The following is a 23897-nucleotide window of genomic DNA, read 5'->3' on the forward strand; positions in this document are numbered from 1 at the left end:
CCAAGTCACGGGATGGACAAACACTGGACAGTTGGAAGACAGCAAAATGTAGCCTGGTCTGATGAAGCAATTGAAGAAAAAAACCCTGAGTTTGAGATACAAGGAGGGAGGATACATGTGGAGGAAATCAGGAAGTGGATGAAAAGATAAACTGTTGCTAACAAAACATTGTGCAGGAACGTGGACTGGATTACATAAGATGCCACATCATCGTTGTAGAGATAATCATCAATGTCTGGGGCAAGCAGAAGCGTATAGGTTTCCTTCTAGTCACTAATTTGCTGTTGTTACACAACATGTTTGGCTGATAGCTGGATGTCACATCACTGAAAGGCAACTGGGCTCAGTTCACATTCCTGTCCCACTGCAGACTCATCGTGGGCTTTTGGAAGCAGTGGTCTTACATCATTAGCAGCTCTGTCATGCCAACAGACGGCTCTGTACTGTCTAAACAGCAGTGCTCCTTGCTGAGCTCTAACTTTATTCACTTGCTGCTCACACACGCACAGTGTGGACATCTGCCAAATCCCTTTGCTGTAATTATATTGGGTTGTGTCGTTGTGGTTAAAAGGTAATAGCTTTAATGTAATTCTTATTAGTTTATGTTTAGACAAACACACATTCTTTCTGCACTTTTGGCATCAAAGATCATAATCAGGTGTTTTAACAGCAGCGGGTGGTCTAAGTGAAATTAAGTGTTTAGAGGTTAATGATTAATTTGTGGGACCTCAGAAAGAAGTACTTTATTTAACATGAGGTATTTGCTGTGTTGAATAAAACAAAAGTCCACATTCCAACGTGCAGGAGACATTTGAACAACTGAAGGTGAAGTCACAATCTCACAGTGTGATTGGATATGAATGATCTATCATACTGTATGTGCATACGACCAAAATCACGATATTGGCCTTTTCATATACTCCATATTCGTTGCAGGTGTTAAATTGTAACAGCAGCTGTTATCTGCTCCAATCTTTGTGGTTCTTTGCCATGTGGTGTGTGTTGTGGGCAAAGGTCTCTTGCAACATCTTAGGTTTTAGTCTTGTGTTTGCATTGAACTGTACTTTTGTGGCTCTATACTGTTCAACATGATGCCTGAGTAGTTGGTGAAAGATGTTAGTGATGTTTTGAGTCTGTTTTGGGGACTGGTCTGCAGCACAATTCGCAAAGGACAGTTTTCTCGTTGGCTTCTCAGACTCAAACCATATTCATGCAACAGAAGTAGATTCTCTTTTAGGTGCAACCTCCTTGTTTTATCTGAGCTGGTCTGAGTCCTTTATCTGTTTAGAGTTAACTGGTTCTATGTCACTTTCATGTTCTGTGAAAGAACATAAAGCTTTGTCCAAATGACAACAAATATATCGCTGTAATAAGTATGATTTTAAACACAGTGAAATAAACAGAAGAATATAAAATGAAACCGTATTCGCTTTTCTACCGTCAATGTGGGGCCTCCGTTGCACAGAGCCTGCTGGAGACTTGCCAAGTCAGGTATTATTCAGCTGGGTCTTACTGGAAAGCACTAGGTGTGACATGGAGGAGACAAATATAAAATTAGATTTCAGTCTGAGTCAGCTGCTGGCATTGTGGTACGCATGTGTTAACAAGCCTAGCTCACAAAATTAATTTTTTCTTGTTTTGCAATTTGCTGTCTGGCTTTGCCGGGGCCTACAACACTGTAATCAGAGGTAATTACCGACTTAATGCGAAACAGACCAATTAACCAATGTAAAACAAATGTTTCCTCATTATTTTTATGTGAAACGGTATCATTTCCTGATACAGACATCCGCATTATTTCCCATCATATACTTCACATCCTTGACCTGTGACATTAATGTCTATAGTGTTCCGCCATTCTGTGAGTAGGCCTACATGTGGGGAATTTAGCACTGTGCCTCTTTTAAATACAGATTTTCTTTTGCTGTGTGATGATGCAGAATCCTAAAAAAAATTTCCATCACAGCCCTTTTCCGTTTCATGACTGTTAGTCATCATGCATTATTTGTACACCCCCTGTAGTTTCATTCAGTGCCACCTTTGTCTTTCCACCCATACTGAAGGGTGTGATTCTTCCGTTCACACAACATATGAGTTTCAGAACTTAAATTACAACGTTCAAGTTTAACTTCACACGCCTGGAAGTCTCACAGGTTTTATTGTGTATAATTAGATTTCATAGAACAAATTCCTGTTCTATTTTCTATGCCCCAAGCAAATACTTGGTTTTTCAGGCTCATTATTGATACTAAGAATTAAACTTTAAAAAGTTTAGAAACAAATCATATAGTCAGTTAAAAAAAAAAAGATAAACATAACTACACAATATAAATACACAATTAAGGGTTCGCACATGCATCACTCATGCACAACAGATTCCAAGTGACAGGTACACAGCTATGCGATGCAGCAATGGAGCCAAACACCAAGTTAGAGATCTCGAAAGTTATTATGAGAAGTGCAAAAAAAATGTTGTTTCATTATGAAACTGTGTTGGCTCAAATTAGAATATGGGGTGGGTCTCCAATGTCTGAATAATTAATGGGAAGCTCTGCACACGTAGATTTAATTGTGTTATCTCTAAATATGTCGTCTGTTCTTCCTATTTCAAATGGGTAAAATGCAAGTTACAGCTTTGTGCAGCTTAATGATTCGCTCTGGCTCTGTACCAACTTGCTCTGCTCTTGGTCAAACCAGCCTTATCTGTCTCTTTACTGCTCGGCTCTATGTACCTATTATTATACGGGGTGTACGTGAGAGTCTGCTATCTGTGTATGCTGGCACTGGGCTCACCAATTACAGTGTGTAACCAGCCCTCAAAGACCTGACCCAAGTTGGTGAGGGTCGTAATTTGTTTGACACAATGTGAAGCAATGAGCTGAATATTTCCTTCAGTTATTTATTTGTCACAAAGTACTTTAAATAACTATATAGCACTTAATATGCGGTTTCACTGCCTCTGAGATCAGCTGGGAGGTCCGGGTTATGTCTCGCAGGCCGTCATTCAAGGTTAGTTCTGCTGGGTTGTTGCAGAAACCAGAGTAAAACTTGTTTATGCTGTTGTTTTACAGTTTGGTGTAGAGCCTGCTGTGTATGGGCGCACACTACAAAACAAACAGCGGATCAATCCAGTGACACGCAGCAGTACTTCTGCAGGAACTGGAAAAGATTGGATTTAATAATGGGTAGTTTGATCCAAGCAAACTGAACGGCCAAAGATGCATTCCTGCTACAGCCCGTATCTGAATGGTTGAGCTCTTTTGCAGACCTTATTTTTCGAGTATTATTTGTTTCCCTGTGCACCAACATTTCAGAACAGTGTATAGCGGTTGTCTCACTGGCAGGGATATGTGTGTTCATGAAACCAAACAAAGGTTGATGTGTTAGAACAAAGACAATGACCTCATACTGTCTTGGCTTTAATCACTGCTGAATTTGCATGTTTTCTGTGTGAAAATGTTGAGTTTCTGTCTGCCAGGTTTAAGTGCTCCCCCCTAAAGCAACAGTACTGGCAATTGGTCAAAAATATCCTCATGATGAGTAGTTTTTGGCCATTTTCATTACATATTACTAATTCTTAGTCCTGCTGGTAATAATGGTAGTGTTACCATTATTTGCATATTTGTTTTCATTGCAACACATGTGAAACCTGACTGATATATAGCCACGTGACTTAGATATGGAGATGATTTGTGTGCAGTGGCTGTGTTAAGACGGTTGTGGCACTCAGCGAAGATGGTGCAAGTTCTCATTCATACTTTTGTTGCTGTAAGAACTGAGAAGTCCACTAACACTTCACTATCAGCCTGTTTGATTGCACCCCAAACTCAGAGCTGTTGTCACAAGCAGTGGCATCAAAGATATCCTCTTCCTTGTAGGGAACTATGACTTGCTTGCTAACATCCTATGTCTATCACCAAACTCGGCTATTTCAAAATGAGCTTCTGTGGCTGCTTTACAAAAACTCCAAACCCCAATATTACTCTCTAAACACTTTTTCATAATATTTGTACATTGTGTTATAGCTGGGTTTCCATTATTGTTTGAACTTTGGGTCATACCGGATCCAGCAGTAATTTGATGCTGGAGGTCTTGCCAATCCTGGTGAAATAGTGAGATATTACTGACGGGTTCATGGCTTTGTTTTTCTGTGTCTAATGCTGTTCTGCGGCTTTAAGGGTTTGGCTTCTGAAAGGCCACCCCTGGGCTGAATAACTCCTCTAATAATATATAATAATAATAATTGAATAATAATTTCCCCGATTCTAATCATTTAGATTCATCAAATCAAAGTCCAGAATTGATTCATTGTGATTTGATACTTGATGATAGACACCAACAAAGGTAAAGCAACGCTCAGAATATATCCTGGGAACTTTAATTTCTTCAACTTTCAACAAGCTACATTTTTCTCACAAATATTAAACTGTCTTTAGTGCACATTAAAGTCTAAATAGTTGGCACATACTTTGTCTATAATTTATTTACCTTGGCTAATGCTAACTGAGTAAAACATGACGCATCTACATGTGCGAAACAGTTTATAGTATCAGTGATAAAACACATGGACTGCAGCAGCAGATGCTTTAACTTACTACATCCATTTCTGTGTTAATTTCCAAGTCACAGGTGATTCATTTTATTTTGTTCTGCCACTATTGAATATATCCAAAAAAAGGAAACACTTAATACTGCTGAAGTTGCAGCCTTGACCTTCCTCTCTCTCACAAACACCCGTCTTGTCATCGTCAAACTGGCCATTGAGAGCAGTGGGAGACATTCCGCCTGAAAGGTGGTCTTATGGACGTAATTTATCAGTTCAATAAGGGGAACTAATGCATAATTAGCTGTTTGCTAACACATAGGCTCAGTGACACTTCCAACCCTTGGAATTGTGCACATCTTTCCAGGTTGGACTGACCCTGGCTGCAACCACAGCTCACAGGAAGCAGCTGGTTTCTGGCAGATTACAGTAAAAGAAAGAAACTACTAAATACTCCGGCTACAGAAAATAAAACATTCTGATTTTAACTTGATGGATATAGACCAACAATTTGTGAACATCTTTGTCTGCAGTTTACTTTCGTGTGGCAAAAATATTTTCAAAGTTGTGTTCAGTTCAAATGTTCAGTGGTTGTAATCTGTACCACGGCACAGCGGCTAGCACGTGCTGCACCTTCTCATTTCTCCGTAATTGCTGCTTTTGTTAAGTTAATTGGAAACTTAAAAATCTTGTTTACATTCCATAGAAACAACTGTAGTTGTATACGTGCGCATATTCGTGACATCATTGGATTAGAATAAAAATGAACCTCCTGTGACAAGGAGACACTTTTTTTTTATTCAGCGTTCCTCTCCCACAGCGAGCAGTGAGTTACAGCTGGGTTGAAGGCTTTCAAGGGGAGAAGTGTGAGTATGAGAGGGAGAGTGATGTATGAGAGTGTGTGTGCGTGTCCCTCTCTAATGTCTTTGGTCCAGAGGCCTGCGTGTCACTCCCAACAGACTCTTTACTGGCTCATTCATACACTCCTCCCTCGGCTGCAGGATGTCCTGCTTTAACTTGCTTAATAATCCCCACCCTGCTTCACTATTGGCAGATAGTCTATCTACACACGCCTTAATCTGGGCTGTCGCACCGTTTTCAGGATTTATTTCATTGTTTGTGTGCCAGTTGACACACCTACATGAAATTAGGCTGTACCAGGCGACAAGTTCTCTCCTTTGTAACATCAGCCAACTTGAGGTCACCTCCCAACCGTTTGGGACATCAAGTCCCAGCATGCATCAGGTCCAGCGTACTGTACTTGATGACTCATCAGTGTTCGGGGGTTGGCTAAGTCACGTTCCTAAGTGTCATAAAAGTAATATCTACTAGCTGACTGATGATGTTGTTTCCTCTGTTGTAAATTCATATGCGATGAAAGGGTATTAGGAACTTTACAGCTTTGTTGTGTAAATGTAGTTCACTTTACCACTCAATTCATCATACTACTGATGAATGAAAGTTTTGTATTGTACACACCAAAAACACACACTCTGCTTTGGTGTGTGCGTCGTCTCACAGTCAGAAACCATGTGGATGTTTTATTTTTGTGACTGTCTGAAGTTGTAGGTTCTATTTGAACTGCTGTTTAATCACAAGCTTATCTGATACTCAACATTTTTAGCATCTGATGTTGGAAAATACAATCAACTGACTTCATTAACTTATTGTTATCGATGTAAAGCAGCAAACCTTAAACCATTGGTTCACTTATAAGCAACTCGGGGCTGTAAAGTGAACCGCTTGACTTCTGACTGCAGAGCGCCACTCTCACAAGCATCCCCAGGTCGCCAGGGAGAGGGGTTGACTCTAGCATTTCCCTGTGTGCTATGGGAGCTGGCCTACTTTCTGTTTGTGTATTGTCTCTGTGTGTGTCTGGGCTTCTGTTTTAGTTCCCTTGGTAAAGGCACACAGGCTCTGTTGTTTTTCTCTGAGGCAAAATTTAGTATAAAATGTCCAGGTTTTTGCGGGCGAGAATCTTGTCCTTAATTTAGCATAGGATTATGTTTAGCTCTGTACTGTTTTTATGCTAAAATGACATCATTTGTATTCACTGTGCAGATGAATGCTGCCTTGAAGCAACCGGCAGGTCCTGTGGTGGTTACATAAGTCAGTCTTTGTCGTTGTAATCGTGCTTCTGTGATGAGCCAACAGTCGAAATGGCCTCATTATCCAGCGAAATCAGCAAACGAGCATTCTAATGCATCCCACTAGTGTTCAATAGATAGATATGGTATAATTTTGAATGACTTACTCGGCAACATACTTATCTAAAAGAAAAACTACTGCATTTAATAGACGCTTGTTATTTTTCTTATTATTGTCATTGGTAAGATGTTGATTTCCTTGTTTTGCGAGTTGTGACATTGGAGGACATGACTCACGAGCCAACGTCATGACCCTGTGGCCAGTCTGCTCTTGTCATAGGCGAGTCATACGCGACTCTGGTAACAAAGAAGTTGATGACTTGATCCAAAATATTTTTTCATAATGATCATAGTAATTATATGTGTATTGAACTACATGTGCTGTCGAAAGTGATGATGCAATACATGTTATTATAGCATTTTAAACACAAGGGTTGCTCTGTTTACTAAACACTGCAGGCTAAATCCATTACACTTCTTATCCAGGCACCCCTTAAGATAGAAGTAGAATCATAGAACAAAGAACAGAAACTAGGTTAAAGGAGTCTTCTTAGTATCGGCTCCATCAACCAAGAGTTGAAAGTGTTTGGTGGGCCATGCTCCAGATAGACTTCCTGTGTTTCTACTGTAATATTCATATTTGCTCCATCACTGCATGCAGTCATTCACAGTCACATTTCTTACCTGGAAAACCAAACTAAGGCCTTAAACGACACCAGCTCACAAAGCTAATAAAGCACATGTCTCCCAAATCAGCAAAGTTGTGTTTGGTTTGGTGCCACCAGACATACATTTACTTTTAACATGATTATTTGAATTTAGACCTTATTTATTTTCCAACATTAAAATGATAAAACACAAAAAGAAGAATGCCACTGTGCTGTTATGGCTTATGAACTTCATAGAGTTTATCAGTAGAATTAAACAGACAACAAACAATCTTGGGATGAACTGTATTTGTCTCTGTGTCTCTACAGTGGAGGGTGAAGGTCAAGGTCGCATTCTCCAGCGGTTTCCTGAGAAAGACTGGGAGGACAGCCCATTCCCACAAGGCATAGAGCTGGTAAGTCAACACACGCAGACATGTTCCTGTGTAGCTTGGTGACCAGGACAAGACACATGAGCTTATTTCCTGGGCCAGCTCAGTGGTTGGGGCAAGAGACAACTGCCAGTATTACAAGATTTATTGTTGGGCACATTTCATCACACGCTGAACTAAAGGAGTATTTTATGTGGCAGGTATTTTCCAGTGACACTTGGTCAGTCAATCCATGTCCGTCTGACATGTGGCACCACAGCAAGATGATTACAGCTCACAAACCTCCTGATCCACAGGGCCCACACTCCACATAGTTATTCTAACAGTTTCTACACTTTCTACACTTTTGTGATTGGAGTTTGTTTTGAGATTTTACATGAGCCAAATGTAGTTGATGACTTGTTAAACATTACTACAGGAGCTGTCTTGCTCAACTAGTTAGTTTTTGCCGAGAAAGAAAACATAGCTTGATCCGTAGTTAGTTGTAGAGCTGCAAAGATTAGTTACTTGATCTATTTAGCACTCTGAAGAAAATGTATCAGCTAATTAATCAGCACTAAACAGTTGTTTCAGTTAATTTAATGCAAAAATGCTATATTGTAACAAAAAAGACAGCTAATATTGACTTTTAATGTTTGCTCAACTTAGTCAACACTGACAGTATTGATTGCGCCTTTAACATTTCTTCATTTACATGTTGATATTTTAACATTTCATACTGTAACGTATTTAATGTGTTTACAAATGAAGACAAAATATATTTACTCTTCTACTCACTCCATTTTAATCAGGGCCCTGGTGGTGTTGTCATATTGTTAAAGCAGGCGGAAAATATTCAGAACCTGTTTTGTTGGGTTAATGATAGCTTGGCCCTGGATGAGTCACCCTGAGGTGCTGTAAGAATGTGACCCACAGTTTGATATGACACAAAGATTGCCACATTGGTATGTAAACTAATCTTTCCATCTGTCTCCTTTTTTCCCCCCTTCCTTCCAATCTGATTCCAACCCATGTCTGTGTTTTCCCTCTGTCTCCTCTCCCGCTATCACCTCAACCCCCGCCCACCCCCTCTATAGTTCTGTCAGCCCAGCGGTTGGCAGTTGGTTCCTGAGCGGCAGCCTGCCTCCTTCTTTGTAGCGGTTTTGACGGACATCAACTCGGAGCGTCACTACTGTGCCTGCTTCACCTTCTGGGAGGGCCTGGACAACCCGCAGGTGTGGCAGACGTCAGGGCACGAGTCCTCAGGACAATATGTAGCTACCAGTCTAGTTGTTAGTGCAGCAGCAATGACTGATTGACATGATCCCACACTGGTTTCCTGTCATGGTCCCAAGAGTTACTGTTTTATTTTGGAATAATAGTCTTGACACCCTGGGGTCCATGAATACATTTTTACCATGAACACCCAATTGTAAAGAAATTTCAAAGATAGTGCACTCTAGGAAGTGTGGTATGTGCTGGATGAGCAGATTGTATTGGAATGAAATTCCGTGTTGAGTATATCCATTCAGCACATTATTTAATGCTTCCTACTTGTACACATTTGACCTCATGCAAGAACCGTTTGTACGAACAGATTGACATATGGGGCAGGAAGTGTAGTCTTATATGGTATTATTGGGGCATTAATTATGCTTATTTGTTATCCTTGTGCATGTTAACTCATACACGCTCACATTCATATTGTTTACGTTGGTCATTTACACACTTCTCTGAAAATACAAGTCTTTGTTGAATCTGTCGGGGCATGATTGTACGAACTCACCATATGAACAAATACAGGAGAAATTCAAGAATACAAACATGTTCTTGCATGAGGCCCATTGTCTGTTTTACTTTGTTCACATGTGACAAGGCAGCATTTAGATTTACACTTGAGGACTGAACCTGAGTTTCTGTTGTGGTGTTTTTTTTTTTTTTTCATTGGAAATCCCTTCAGGTTTATAATTTGATGTGTTTATTTTAGCCTGCTTTGATTGCAGCCATATCTGTTGTGTGTTAAGCTGCAGAAGGCTGATGCCAGCGAGCTGGATGAGGTAGATGAAGATTTGGCCGTCGTCCAGGCAGCGAAGGTCTTCGCCCCGAAGAGCCTGGTGCTGGTGTCCCGACTAGACTACACCGAGGTGTTCAGGGTACGGTGTACACAACCATTTGTTTACTCCACTACACTATTGTGTGATTAATTATTCACTTTTTCTGAATGAACACAAAAAGCAATCGAAACACAATAATCAAATCATTATTATTGATGAGCCTTTGAGCTCCTTAATTTTTGTGCAGCTGCATAATAAAGAGCAAGTAGTGCTTGCAGTGGATGCAATATATTATTTTGATGACAGTTCAATAATATTGCCCGTTAATAATGTTTTCTGAAGTTAATAAAGCAGTGAGACTTATCTGCTTTTTCCTCCCTCTCTAACAAACAGAATTGTCTGGGTCTGGTCTACACCATCCACGTAGATGGCCTGTCTGCCCCTTTGGAAACAGTCATCGGGAACCTCCTCACCTGTGTCATCCCCATTGCTGGAGGCTCCCAGGTATAAACTACTGATCATTCATCTCTTTCTCTTACAAACACCTGGAAAAAACAAACTACCTGTCATATAGACCAAAGTGAACAGCTTCCCAAAGATGAACATATACTGTGACACCGTTTCTCAGTCTCATTTTTTATGCTGTGCAGTTTTGCTCGGTGGTACACACTCCTTATGTCCCACAATGCCTTGCAGCAGGGCAGCTTAGTCACGGACATGCCACTGCAGGGAAGTAAAGCTTGGCGCTGTCAGCTAGCACAGCTTCCGGTTCAGCATGGACAGCCAGCGCTAGCATTGCTAAACTTGCACTTTTGTTTGCTTGGTACTAAAGAAAATGTTTAGCTATTGTTGAAGATGTTAAGACTGTGTCATGTGTATGTGTATGCATATAAAAAACAGGAACAGGGGCAGCGTTGTGTATTGCTCAGGTAGCCATCCTGGTAACGCACTCAAGTGTAAATGTCATTAATATAGATCATTGTTATTGCTATAAGTTTACTGGGAGACATTAAGCCCAACGTTTTGATCAGCACATGTTCTCCTGATCAACACCACTTAACATAGGTAGACTACATCATCACGTTTTATTCAGTGTTAGCCATGGAGGAAAATCTCAACTCTTCCATTTATAGTATATATACTGTTTATAATGTGTGTTTTGTTTCGTGTAACAACATATGTGAGACACAAACCTTTCACCATTAAGCCTCTAGCTCACCACACTTAAACTCTCCACTGACTGAAGAAGTTTCTTGTTTTGGGCATTTTGTAGCACATGTGCACTGACATGTGAACAGGCCCCAGCAGGTCCAACGTTGTGTGTTTCTTGAGAACACATTTGAGCTAATTCAAACATCAGATTTGTCACGACATTTTATGATTTATTTCTTGTCATTTCTTTTTTTCCTCACTACCATTTACTCTCTTTACAAAATATATTTTGTAAGAATACATTTCAGTTTAGTTATTTCTCTTCCACAAAACTTCTTAAAAGTCATTTAAAGATCCCTATTACACTGTCTCATGCTGATGGTGTAGGAAGGAAGTATTCTAATTTTGTTCTGAAGGTACATCAGTTGAACCCTTCCACTGTGGTTAACAGTTGTAACACATGTTTGTCACCTCTGTGCACCCTACTGTACGCTGGCTCCTCTGTGTTACAGACAGATGAGTCCCCAGTATGTAGTTTAGAAAAGGTTCCTCAGGCCCTGGCCTGTGACTGGCTGCTGGCCTGTCTCCAGGTAACTTTCCCGTCCTGCAAGCTTCACCAATCAACAATCAGCTTGATGTTACAGATTCTGTTGATCAAGCAGTAAAAGAGTTGTCTTCTTTTCCCTGAGGAATGTGTTCCCTCTTGCTGTCATTTCAAATCATGTGTGATTGACGGCGCTTGAGCTATTTTTGATCTGTCTTTTTGTGTTTTGTGATCAAACCGCTTCCACAGGATCACGCTGTTAATCATTTGAAACATTTTGTTTCTGTTTTTTTCTTCTGTCGCATTTGTCATGAACCTGAGTTGATGCATCTATTAATATGTATTTCAGAACACTGATTATTTTTAAGTTGTTTCCTCACTCTGAAACACACACTACCTGACAAACACATCTAGGGACACACGCACACACACCCTCCTGAAGCTGTGCAGGTCGTAATTTATTTGGGTGGCCATATGGGACAGCAGATGGCTCCCTACTGGAAAGCACAGCAGCTGAATGAGGGAATGAGATCTAATCGGTATTAACACACAAACAGTCTCAAACAGCGGAGGCTACAGCACAGCTCTCCTTACACACCAACGCAAATCTGAAAACACAAACAGGCCAATGTTAAAGCTTGGTCCTGAATCATTCATCGTCATACTGATAGATTCTGCTATAGATGTTAATCAGTGGTTTCATTAACAAAGCTGTATGTTACCTGTTACGCAATGTAAAACGTCAGACACCCAGTTACAGTATATACAGTAAATGTACAGAGCCCCTTAAAGGGATAGTTCACCTCATTATCTGCTCAGCACTATGCCGATGGAGGGGTGGGTGAAGTGTTAGAGTCCACAAAACACTTCTGGAGTCTCAGAGGTAAACAGCGTTGCAGCAGGATCAAATACAATTGAAGTAAATGGTGACTTTATAAAACAGACAAAACATATCAAGCCTCCATACTGCTAATGTGGTGTCACCCAAATGTCCGCAAGCCCCGACATTCACATTCGACTAAAAACGACGTCATTTACACCATGTTTTAAAGCCTAAATGTCCTGTGATAGTGGTGAGTAGATGAGTGAATTTTCATTTTTCTGTGAACTATCCCTTTAAGCATCCTGTTCCTGTCCAGCCAAAGGACAAACAGTTCTGTTCTTCCGACTCAAGAGCAGCACAGGCCACTTTAGAAGGAGCAACACACACTTACACACATTCCAGTAACTGTTAAATCACACAGGACTTTTCTGTCAGCCTTACTAAACGTCTGTCATTAACACAGAATGTGTCTGTTCAGCCTCTGGCCAGGAACTCACAACAGACTCCAGCAACATGACATCGAAATGATTTTGGCCATTAGACATATTGTTGTGGCAACACTGTCACACACCAAACAGCTGCTGGCACCAATAATGATTAGACCTTCTACTAAGAACACACAGGACTTCTTTTTGTATATGTATGTAAGGGTTAGGGTTATATGAGCTAGAAAGGGGAGTGAAAATACTTTTGTTAAAATTGCTTTTACCATATTTAACTGTTGCTCGATCAAGCGCCAAGATTTTTTTTTTTTTTATCAAATCACTTTCTGCTGCAATACATTGACTAAAATGTTTAATATAACCTGAATTATAGGACTAATATAATTCATTCTCTTTTTGGCTAGAAGTAAAATACCCAGACTTTTAGTCAACTAAAACCGGATGAGGATAACTAAATATAATAAAAACTAACAAGGACATTTAAAGCAGGACTAAATTAATAAATAAAATTGACAATATTAAGACTAAAATGGATTTTCTTTATTTTATTAAATTGTATTTCAGTTTTATCCTCTTCTGAAGCATTTTGTTTATTATTATTATTATTATAAACCACTGGTTATCCAAGATAGTGCTACGTTTGCCACACACATTGCTTAGTCTTCATCACGAAAGCCCCCATCTTTTTAAATGCATATGTCAGTTGGGTACAAATGTACGACCGCTGACCTTGAAATTTAGAGCTAAATTTAAATCCTGGCGCAGGCTGTCGTATCAAAGCTTGTTAAATAACTAGAAGGTGTGAGAGGTGTTTAAACAGTGCAGCTTGTGAAACAACACGTTGTGACAGGGTGTTACAGCACCAGTTATTTATCTGAGCAGTTTACACATCTCTAATTTGGACTGAACTCGAGGCTGTTGGCCTGATGTGAGAAATAGTGAATTGCAAAAGCAGTGCTGCAGGGTGACCAGCAGGATCATCCTTAACACAGAACAGTGACAAACCACTTGGTTCTTTTTTAAGCATCTTTCCTGGTAAAGTCCCCTTGAACAACATAGTGATTCCCCACAGTCTGCACATGACCCTGTCCTCTGTAATGCGTGTTTGACTTCCTCATGGTGTGGGATGACTTGTATTTAGTATGGGCAGTTGTCATCCGTCCCTTCTTTTAGCGATTTGCTTGTTGTTGTCTTTATAAGTAATTAGTGTGAAAGGTGAAATTCCAATCCCAATTTATGGACAGTGCCTGTCACGCTGCCAAGCACTGTGACTGGCAGAGTTTAATTCGGGGGTAAACCCATTTATTGTTTTGCTGGAAGTCATTGCTACTTTCTGTCAGCTGATTGCGTGAGGAAACACATTATTTCCCTTCACCTTTTATTATTGTGGTGTGTCAATGAGGAACTCTGCTGTTACCAAATTAGTTTTATTACCTGTTATTGTTCCAACAACCATCATGTGATGTGAAAATAAGTCAGACTGTGGGAAGATGTTAACATTTTTTGAAATAAAAATATCTCAGCTTTAAAAATTCCCAGTGTTACTGTTACAGTGAAATATCAGAATCATCGATGTAGGAGTTCATATAGTCAATGATGGATCCTCATTACAACAACAGACAAAGGTAAACATTGTAGGATAAACGTCCTGCAATGGACGGCACTTGGGAAAATAATGTCACCTGCATATCTCTTTTCCCCTCTCATGCAGTTATGTTATTGCTATTCTATGACAATTAGTGTGCCACAGTTTTCTGCTATTGTTGCTCTCTGTTTATTTTAGTTGGCAATGAAATGACACAATGATTGTTGGTGTCATCGCGCTGTTGAATCCCAAATGATGGCTTCACTTTGTTTTTGCACGTGTGTCTCTCTCATGTCTACCGTTGCACTCATCCTATATTTTTACACAGCCGTCATCTTGCAGTTCTTGTTTATGACATCATTGTTTGTGCAGCTTCCTTGTTTTGCCATGCTGATACATTATTGTCATATTGTTGTCAAGTGTGGGCATCCTCTGCCCTTGCTCCTGTTGTTTCTAACCTGGGTCTTATTCTGCGGGGTGTGTGTGTGTGTGTGTCTGCGTGTGTGTCTGCGTGTGTGTGTCTGTCGGTTGCTTGTGCAGCCGGGCCAGGAGGAGAGAGAGGAGAGATTGGTACGCCAGCCCTACTTCATTCTCCTCTCGCCACCCATCAGCTCTGAACTTCTTTTCCTCCACCCATTCCCCTCAGCCAATCCATGCACACTTCCTGTGGCAGGAGAACCAATCAAAATGCTTTGATGCAGACTCGATATGGGACCAACAACTGATCATTCTTTTTTTCAACAGCCAACTGCATTTCTGATACAAGCATGAGCCTCCAGATTCATGAAATTCATGAAAATTGACTTTCATACTGATCATTTGTGAGTTTTCTTAATGTAACCATGTGCAAAGAACTACAAAAAGAAATCAAAACTACTAAATCAAAAATGTATTTCCTGGACTAATGCTATTAGAAAAAATAATTTAGTCATTTATTACTCTAATAACTACAGGATTCTAATGTTTTATCCTTATAACTGTCGTCAATGAATCCTTGAGTATGCAACATCTTCTATTTGTCAGAATTGTAAATATAAAAAAACATTGGTTAAGACCATGCCAACAAGTATCAAAAGATTTCTTACAGAAGTACTGTAAGATATTTCAGTGTGTAGGATACAAATATCAGTTGGTAAAACTAGTTGTATGCATCTATTAGGACATTCTGTGTTTATTCAGGTACAATATCAGGCAACGACTTTAACTTCTCCTCCTTGTGCATTGATATATATTTATTCACTATCTGATTATCTCCATTTGGGGCACTGGATGTACACAGGACTAATGTCACCATCCAGTTAATAGAAGTGATTGAGTGTAGAAGATCCTACATTAGTCAAGTGGTTATTTATTAAAATGATGCAGACATCATGAACAGCGTGAACACACCAGATGATCAGCTGTTGGGTCGCAGTATTGAAATGCTAACAGCTTGCTATGTTTGCTATCGCTGCTGTAGAGCGCATGAGACGATGCTGCACTCTTCCCTCCCAGCTCAGCCCAGTCCACACAAACGGCCTCACAGGCTTGATAACCGTGTTTAACGCCTTTTTCCGAAGCTAACTGCATATCCAATCACAATCATAATTTTTGTACCCTGAAAGCCCTCTGGCAGGATTAGAATGAACCTTACATGAGTACTGTTTCTCCAAGGTCTTGTAACTTTGTTTTCTCTATTTTACCAGGACATAATATTTGAATTACATTATCTGGAGTGTTAAATGAATGTGTCTTGCATGCCTAATATGAAAAAGAAACCTAGTCTGTAAAGTGTGCTGTATTCTGTCGCCTCAGTCGACTTTTATTTTGTGCTGCTGAGCTTAATTCTGGATGATTGTAATTATACTATATAGATTTGTTTCTTACAGTCTAAATCACCTCCATTTCCACTTCCGGATACAGTGGTTATCCACTCACAAATCAATATTTATCGGCTTTGTCTTCTGTCTGGGGCTCAGAACATTTCCAATTTATCTGTAATGGAGGACATAGTGATCGGACAATGGCTGACTCTGAGTTTTATTTGTGTACAAAGCAGCAGGAAGTTTTTATTTTTTATTTTAAAGACAACTATTTCAGCCTTTTTACAGATTGCACGTCAGCTCAATTGAGGATTTTTTCCGTGTCGGGATACTTCTTCCGAGTTTCATGGTCCTAATCGAATCATCCGAACAGATACACCATGATCACTCTTACATGAGGCCACAGTGGAAAATCACCTGCGCATGACACCTGCCATGCTGGGATTTCAGTCTCCCACAAAGGCCCATTGATGTGGTGGTGTTGTGTTGCAGCACAGTTGTTGGCATGGACTCCTGCCAAGCTCCACTCACATCCTGATCAGCTGGAATGGCTTGTGTCTGATTTGTCACGTACCTGCTAAGCTTCTGGGATTCTCCATCTCTCTGTCGCTAACTTATGCTGCTCTCACGCACAACTGTGATTAAACCAAGCTTCCAAACCCTGGATTTCCCAGAAAAGGCCATTTATTCCAGGACTACTAACCTCCCGACCTCTTTTCATTCTTTCCTCTCTCTCCAATCTATAGCGGACGATAACGTTAGGTGCTGGCGACCGGCAAGTTATCCAGACTCCCATCAATGACGCGCTCCCTGTCAGCGGCAGCACTGTGGCCCAGCTCTTCAGACAGCTTGGTAAGAACTCATATTATATTTAATCAATACACCTCCAATTTCTAAATAGTGTTCTCAGGTGTCCAAGTGAAGGTTTGGTAGATTTCTAATAAAGGGTTATACTGCACTTTAATTTACCTGCCAACTCAATTTTTTAGATGTTTTTAGAAACTTTGTTTGGTCATTAATCCAAGTAGCCATTTCTCTACAATCTTATGTCATTCCCAACATAAGCTCTACCATAAATTTCACCTTAAGGATGATTATTATGCTCTGCTTTTCTGTTAGAAAATTGTTAAGTCAACTATCTTTACTGAATAGGGAGACATGGGGACCGAATATGAGAAAAACACTCTGTAATAAACATGCTGTTGCATTAACATTAAAAGCTTCTTAAAGATAGAATTTAGGACATAACTGGACTTTATTAGTATGTGTTTTAATTGGTTCGCCTTTTGGGCTGATAGTGATTTCCTGTCTGTGCTCTCTTCTCCCTCAGGTATAGTCAACGTGTTGTATCTGTTATGCGCTGCCCTGACGGAACACAAGATCCTGTTCCTGTCCAACAGCTACCAGAGACTCACGGACGCCTGCCGTGGACTGTTGGCCATCATGTTCCCCCTCAAATACAGGTGTGTTTCCACCCACCGTCTCTGTCTCCACATCATTCTCGAGGTGTTATTGTTGATTTTTTTCTATCAAATACAACAATTGATGTGAAAAATCTCTTTTTGTGTTTGTGTCTTTCTCAGCTTCACCTACGTTCCCATCCTACCTGGAAAACTAATAGAGGTCCTAAGCACTCCCACTCCCTTCATCATCGGTGTCAATTCGTTCTTCCGCTCCGAAACACAAGAGCTGGTGAGTTCTTAATCAACATCACAATTTCCCATTCCCCCCCATGGCAGTTCAAGGGCCTGGTTCTGAGCCAGCGCCTAATCGCGACCAGTTCTTTGTGTTTCAACGGCCAAAGAACCGACTTCGGCCAGAATAACTGGTTCGACTTTTGCACCCACACTTCGTTGGTCTAAAGGAAAGAACTGTTTAAGTCAGAGGCTGGGGGTGGGATTAGCTTGACCAATAAGTCAACCAAAACCTTGTGACCACCTTTTAATATAAAAAAGAGCTTCAACAGGATAGCAGCAAACAGGGGGAGTCTCTTGATGAGCCTGTATTGTGTTTAAAAATATGTATTTCACATGTAACACACATACAACTTCAAAGATTGGGCAGTTACGCTCATCAAGCACTTTATTCACAAGGATGAAACCACTTTAACCAGAAAGTAATTAAGATGCAGCCCAAAACAGCAGAAAACGTTGACAGCCAGTTAGAGAACAAAATACCAACTCCATACAGAACATTCTTTAATTCATAAAAAGCAGCATGCACTCTGTGGACGATTGACTTTTTGCATCACGTGCTGCCAGTTTCCAGCTGGAGGAGAGAAATGTGGTACCTGTTTTGCAGAAATGGCTGTTTTAGTTCTCAAAGTATATGAGAGCTTTGTTCAATCGTTGAATGACCTTGAAATCAGACAGAGGAGGTTAAGATTTTCTGTTTTGTACTTACACGCAGTCTGCCGCTCTGCCATGGATGTGAGTTTCGATGACATTGGGGAGTATGTTACATGTAAACTCTCAGTGACCCATTAAGTAATGGTTCATCTGTCTTTTATTAAACTGCCCCCACTGCTGTCTGCTTATTTGGTACCTGTTGCCTTCTAATACAGTTCTCTATACAAACCTTGCCAAGTTAAATTACACCAATTTAAATGAAAAATAATTAGAGTCTAGATCAGTGTCTCTCAACCTTTTTCAAGTCATGACCCCCCCAGAATAATCAGGTTGGTAGAAACTTGTGTGCATACACTGACTCTCAAGGACACACATTGTGAAATGATATAATTCGTACAGAGGATATTACGTTAAAGCATTTCACCAGTTTTAATAGTTATTTCTTTTATTGTTTTATTTTTCTCCACAACCCCCGGGTGAACCCTGGAGTTGATATTGGTACACCCCAGGTTGAAAACCACTGGTCTACATCTGTTGATCAAAGAATTTAATTTGCTGCTCTCTTATTAAAGCCTGATGAGTTGTGTAATGGACGCTCCTTATTGAGATGTCTGACTACACTCTGCCGCTCTGATGGAGCCATTGATCTCACATAACAATGAAATGCTATGTTTTGTACAGTAGTTATCAATGTACCAGCAGTCGTCAGGGTCAAGGGGTCAGAGGTCATCGTCTGGGCAGCCCTTCCTGCTGTCTGCAGTGAATTTATGTTTTGATATTTGATAACTGGTAATGTAATGAGCAGCCGTTGACAGAGATGACTTTTCTCTCTGTCTCTTTATCTTTCACTCACTGTAATCAGCTTGTGTATCACACTGATGTGCTTTTATCAACGGAGATGAAAAGTGTGTTTTACATGTGTGCGTTTTCTGCTCAGTTGGATGTGATCGTTGCCGACCTGGACGGTGGTACGGTGACCATTCCCGAGTGTGTCCACATCTCCCTGCTGCCTGAACCTCTCCTTCAGCAGACACAGACTGTGCTGGCAATGGTGAGAGCTGCAACCGAAACAATGAACACACACACACACACACACACACACACACACACACACACACACACACACACACACTGAGCACAGGAACCTTTATTTTAATACAATGTTTTAATAAATAAATTCCCCAGTGGTGCTTAATGGGCTGAGATGCCAGGACGATCCTTACAGTTTAATTTTGGATTTGCTGTCGTTACAATGTATGGGGCTTTCTTTGTTTTTCAAGTATGAAGTGGTGAAACTTGTACTAATAAAATAGGTTTAGTGTTTTAACAGAATCACAAATATTCAGTCACTTCAAATTTAATTGGGGTCTAAATTCAGATTATATTGTGTTATCCATTGTATAATACAACATGTGTGTTTTATCACCTGCATGTCGCTACCCCATTTAGTTTCGGGCTAAATTAAAATGAATCAAGATTTACGTGCTATTGCCTTTGTTTCAAATGTATTTAATTGTGTTTCTTCTTGTTGCAACAGAAAGTTTGAGTTAATTCTCCTTTGTATTTATTTTAGTGTTTATTTATTTTTTTAGTTGATGCTTGGTGCTTCAACAGTTTTTGTTGGTGCCAACTCAGCTGTAGTTGTAACCGTATCACCCACACTTAATGGAGAAGAATGTCCTATCACCTGCTCTTCCCGCTCTGCACTGATGTGTTCCTATCAAGCACTTCACTGCAGCTTCAGTCCCTTCCTCTATTCCAATCGCAGCCCATTCTGAGAAATGCTTATCTGTTCAAGTGTTTAAACACTTTTTTCTACTTCCTTATCATATTTATTTAAGCATTATGCACATTTCTCTTCCCTGCTGGGAAGCCGTTGGATTTATGTCATAGTAAAAAGGGAGGATACTTTTAAACAGTGCGAGTTGTTGTTACTCAAATAATATTCTAATCGGAGACTGATGAATAATTGTTTGATCACATAAACACTGGTCATATGCTTCAGAAACACCCTTGATAATCTCTTTACCATCTTGGTGCTCTGCCAGCTCACGTGCTGCAGAGTTAATAGCCTGCAAGACAAACTATTTGTCATAACACTCAGTATACAGCATCCATAAAAAGAACCCACTTTCCTGAACGTTTTATTGTTTTATTCATTAATTGCATTAAAAACAATGAACATAATGACGCTGTTTTGATGTCATAGTGGCATAGTGGCAAAAACATTATGTTATAAATTAGGCTTTTGCTTATAAACATCAGCCGGTGACTAGTGTCACATAAACTTAACTGATCCATAGAAATCCTTTGTCAAAGACTAAAACTTAGAAGTGGACGTATATATTTTGTAAGCAGAAAATAAAATCTGTTAAATTCTTCAAGTAGTGGTAGAATGTAACTTAATACATTTACTCATATAATGTTTTTAAGTACAATTTTGTTGGTATTCCTTATGTACTTTTATTTATTTTAAGAATAGGTCATACTTTTACAGCCAGTTGTGGGAAAATCCTTTTAAATCATTCCTTCCTTGACAGTTAGCTCGTTTTGCTGCTCCTGTGATTGCTGTTGCATGTAAATCATAATAATCAATTTAATTATTTGTGAGTGAGTGTCTGGTGACAGATTGACAAGCTTGTCACCAACCACAGGACAGTTTTCCCTCTGCTGGGGACGTCACTGAGTTAGAGGTTAGGACGTGTTTGTTTGGGAGCTGATGAGTTGGCATTCCCTTCTGTCTCCGCTCAGATATGCCAAGTGTATTTAGATGCTGCCTAAATTTTAATATTGGACATTCTCTTCCCACGAACTCTCACAATATTTACAAGATTTGATCCTCATCATAAATGCATTGTGCTGATTTCATTACTACGGCAGTCTAGATGTTTACAGCTGCAAAACAACACAACTAGTTGGTTATACAATATATTAATAGTAGCAGTATATGAGTAGAGTGTGCACTCCAATTAAAAGGTTCATATATATATATATAGTACAAGGCTACAGTGCTGATTTACATTTATGCATGTTTTAAAATAACACATTACTCAGGACGTCTGCAATGACCCCTGAAGACTTGTTTAGAAACTGCTGTTCACAGAGAACGATATAGAAAAAGAGAGAACATGGCTGACGAGATCAGGAACATCACACTTGAACTCAATAACACTGAGTGTTGTAATGAAAATAATTACAAGTCGCATGTTAGAAATGCTTTCATGTAAAAATATGCTTTGAGCAGTGATTTAAAGATCGGTAGTGAGTTGGCGAGCCTAATCTCATCCGGCAGGGAGTTTCAGAGCACATGCACAACCCTGCAATATGCTTCTTTTATCTCTGCATTTGATTTAATTATTCTTATTGTTTTATTATCTTAGTGTTTTTATCAATCCTGTGGTCCTTTAAACCAATAACACAGGTTTAACAAGGTGACTCAGAACAAGGATATAGAGTCTATATCCTTGTCTATATTATAGACCATAGACTACTTTGTTTTATCATATTTTATAACTGTGTCATAGAGTGATGACAGTAATTAGACTGTAAACTCTTCTTGTGGCTGTTGTTCTGTGTTTTTATGTTTCAATAATATTATCGCTGAATGTAAGCATTCCTCGTTTTGCTTCTAACCCTGAAGGAAGCCCCCAAATTATGATCTAAACACAGAGATGCACTGTGTGAATGTGTGTGTGTGAATGGGGGAAGCGTGTTGAGTGGTACAGACCATTTACCATTAAAAATTTCACATCAAAACCAAATCCTCAAGCACAACACCGAACTGTGACTTACTTACTGGGGCATCTGCTCTATGTTTCCGATTACAAGGCTAACAAAAGACATAAGTCTAATAAAGATATGAAAAACACTTTATTGTGAAATTGTTTGTTTTTGTTTTTGGGGCCGTTTCTCTCACTGGTTGCTCTGTGTGCTTTATGGCCTCTAACCTAGAGACTCCTGTGAGTTGTGGTCATTGCTCTGTGGGGATGGAGTAAAAGCCGTGAATGAGTCAAAGAAAAGTTCACTGGGTTATGGGTCTGTGTCCTCAGCCAGCAGGTCTCTGCTCTAACACAGATTTATAAACTGGAGGATTGTATCTCCGACAGAGCTAGTTTACCTCGGTGAGGGACTAAATGATACAAACAGACTCCAAAGAAGCAGCCGGTCAGCGCTTAAAATTCCACCATAAATGTGAAGAATCTTGGAGTCTCTTTTTACGGTGCTTGGACCCAGTTTGAGTCCCGCACAGATGTATTTCTGCAAACCCGCATCTGCAAAGCTCGGACCTGTTGACCGCAAGTCAAATGTGGACCCTTATGACTCGCGACCTGACCGGTTACCTGTGATTTTAAAAAACGCATCCAATAGGGTATGGCTTAGTTTTGTTCCTGGAAAAGCATCTGTGAATTGTCGCAGCACCGGTGCTCCTGTGTTTTCTCCGTGACGACAAATCCACTGACAACATATTCACCACTGGCTATTATTGTCTTTATGTGATCCATTTTGTTGTTCTAGTCAGTTTGATGTCGGTAGTGACAGTTATTTGAGCAGAAGTAAAAGAGGGTGTCATAGGCTTTCACGATAACATATATCCTTGCAGCTGTCTAGGCTTCCTATTCGCTCATTTAGATGTTTTACATCATACTCGGATTCATTTCTAATCCCTAAAAAAAGTTCTCACCCGCTGCCCGCCCATGTTTATTTAAATAATGCCTGTGGGTTTGGGTTATAAATATATTTTTTAGCTGTTTCACAACTCGGTTACCAGACCCAGTGCAGGACTCTGGGCTCAGGTTTGTTTTTTTGTGTCGGGTATGTCTCCTTCTGTGTGTGTGTGGCTTGTTGTCTGAGATTACTCAATAAAAAGTAGCAGGCACTCGATCTGACCTCCATCACTGAAACAAGACACAAGAATAGATAAACTGCAGAGCTTGAAAAGTGATCGGTGGGGTTTGGTTGAAGGTCGCAAAACGGTGATGATGTAGATTGTTGGGCAGCAACCATGAACCAGGGCTTAGCTTAGCTGCTCCGCTCTCCTTACAGTTTCACTGGGATATTCATGCATTAGCCCTGGGACCAAAGGCTGTTTCCAAGGGATACAATTTGTTTTGTTTGTTCGGCCTGGAATATGTTGCTGCTGCAAATGTTTGTCTCATAAAACCCTTTTCCTTGGAGCTGGACAAACCAAAATCGGTTACTTAGAGGAACTATTTTAATGGACTCAACTTCTCTTCTAAAATTAGACATCAAAAGTGATAATAAAAATGTTTTGTAAGCATATTTAAGTACCAATACTTAGAAGAACAGGATAGATATCATTAGCTGCTATGGTTAAAGCTGCAGGGGAAGAGTTATAGCTTCAATAAAGGGAATTATTCTGTTCAGATCGGCAAAGACTGTTTGACTGACAATTAAACTGTGTTGGAAAAATACAACAA

At 40.0% G+C, this 23897-nt stretch overlaps 1 protein-coding gene across 8 annotated transcripts in view; it reads left to right on the top strand.

The window, feature by feature from the left end:
• Positions 1-23897, top strand: part of sbf1 (SET binding factor 1) — a 54559-nt gene that overhangs the window by 12703 nt on the left and 17959 nt on the right. For 2 of the 8 annotated variants that reach the window (XM_034578526.1, XM_034578529.1), the window contains exons 2-11: positions 7668-7753; positions 8806-8943; positions 9733-9861; positions 10156-10266; positions 11427-11504; positions 14850-14879; positions 16858-16963; positions 17442-17574; positions 17695-17803; positions 19397-19510. In XM_034578526.1, the coding sequence (XP_034434417.1) occupies positions 7668-7753; positions 8806-8943; positions 9733-9861; positions 10156-10266; positions 11427-11504; positions 14850-14879; positions 16858-16963; positions 17442-17574; positions 17695-17803; positions 19397-19510 (1034 nt within the window). The remainder of the gene's footprint in view (positions 1-7667; positions 7754-8805; positions 8944-9732; positions 9862-10155; positions 10267-11426; positions 11505-14849; positions 14880-16857; positions 16964-17441; positions 17575-17694; positions 17804-19396; positions 19511-23897) is intronic. The other 6 variants (XM_034578531.1, XM_034578534.1, XM_034578527.1 and 3 more) reach the window with 5 other exon arrangements.

The sequence above is a fragment of the Hippoglossus hippoglossus genome, chromosome 23 (assembly GCF_009819705.1).
Source record: "Hippoglossus hippoglossus isolate fHipHip1 chromosome 23, fHipHip1.pri, whole genome shotgun sequence".
Lineage (NCBI taxonomy): Eukaryota > Metazoa > Chordata > Actinopteri > Pleuronectiformes > Pleuronectidae > Hippoglossus > Hippoglossus hippoglossus.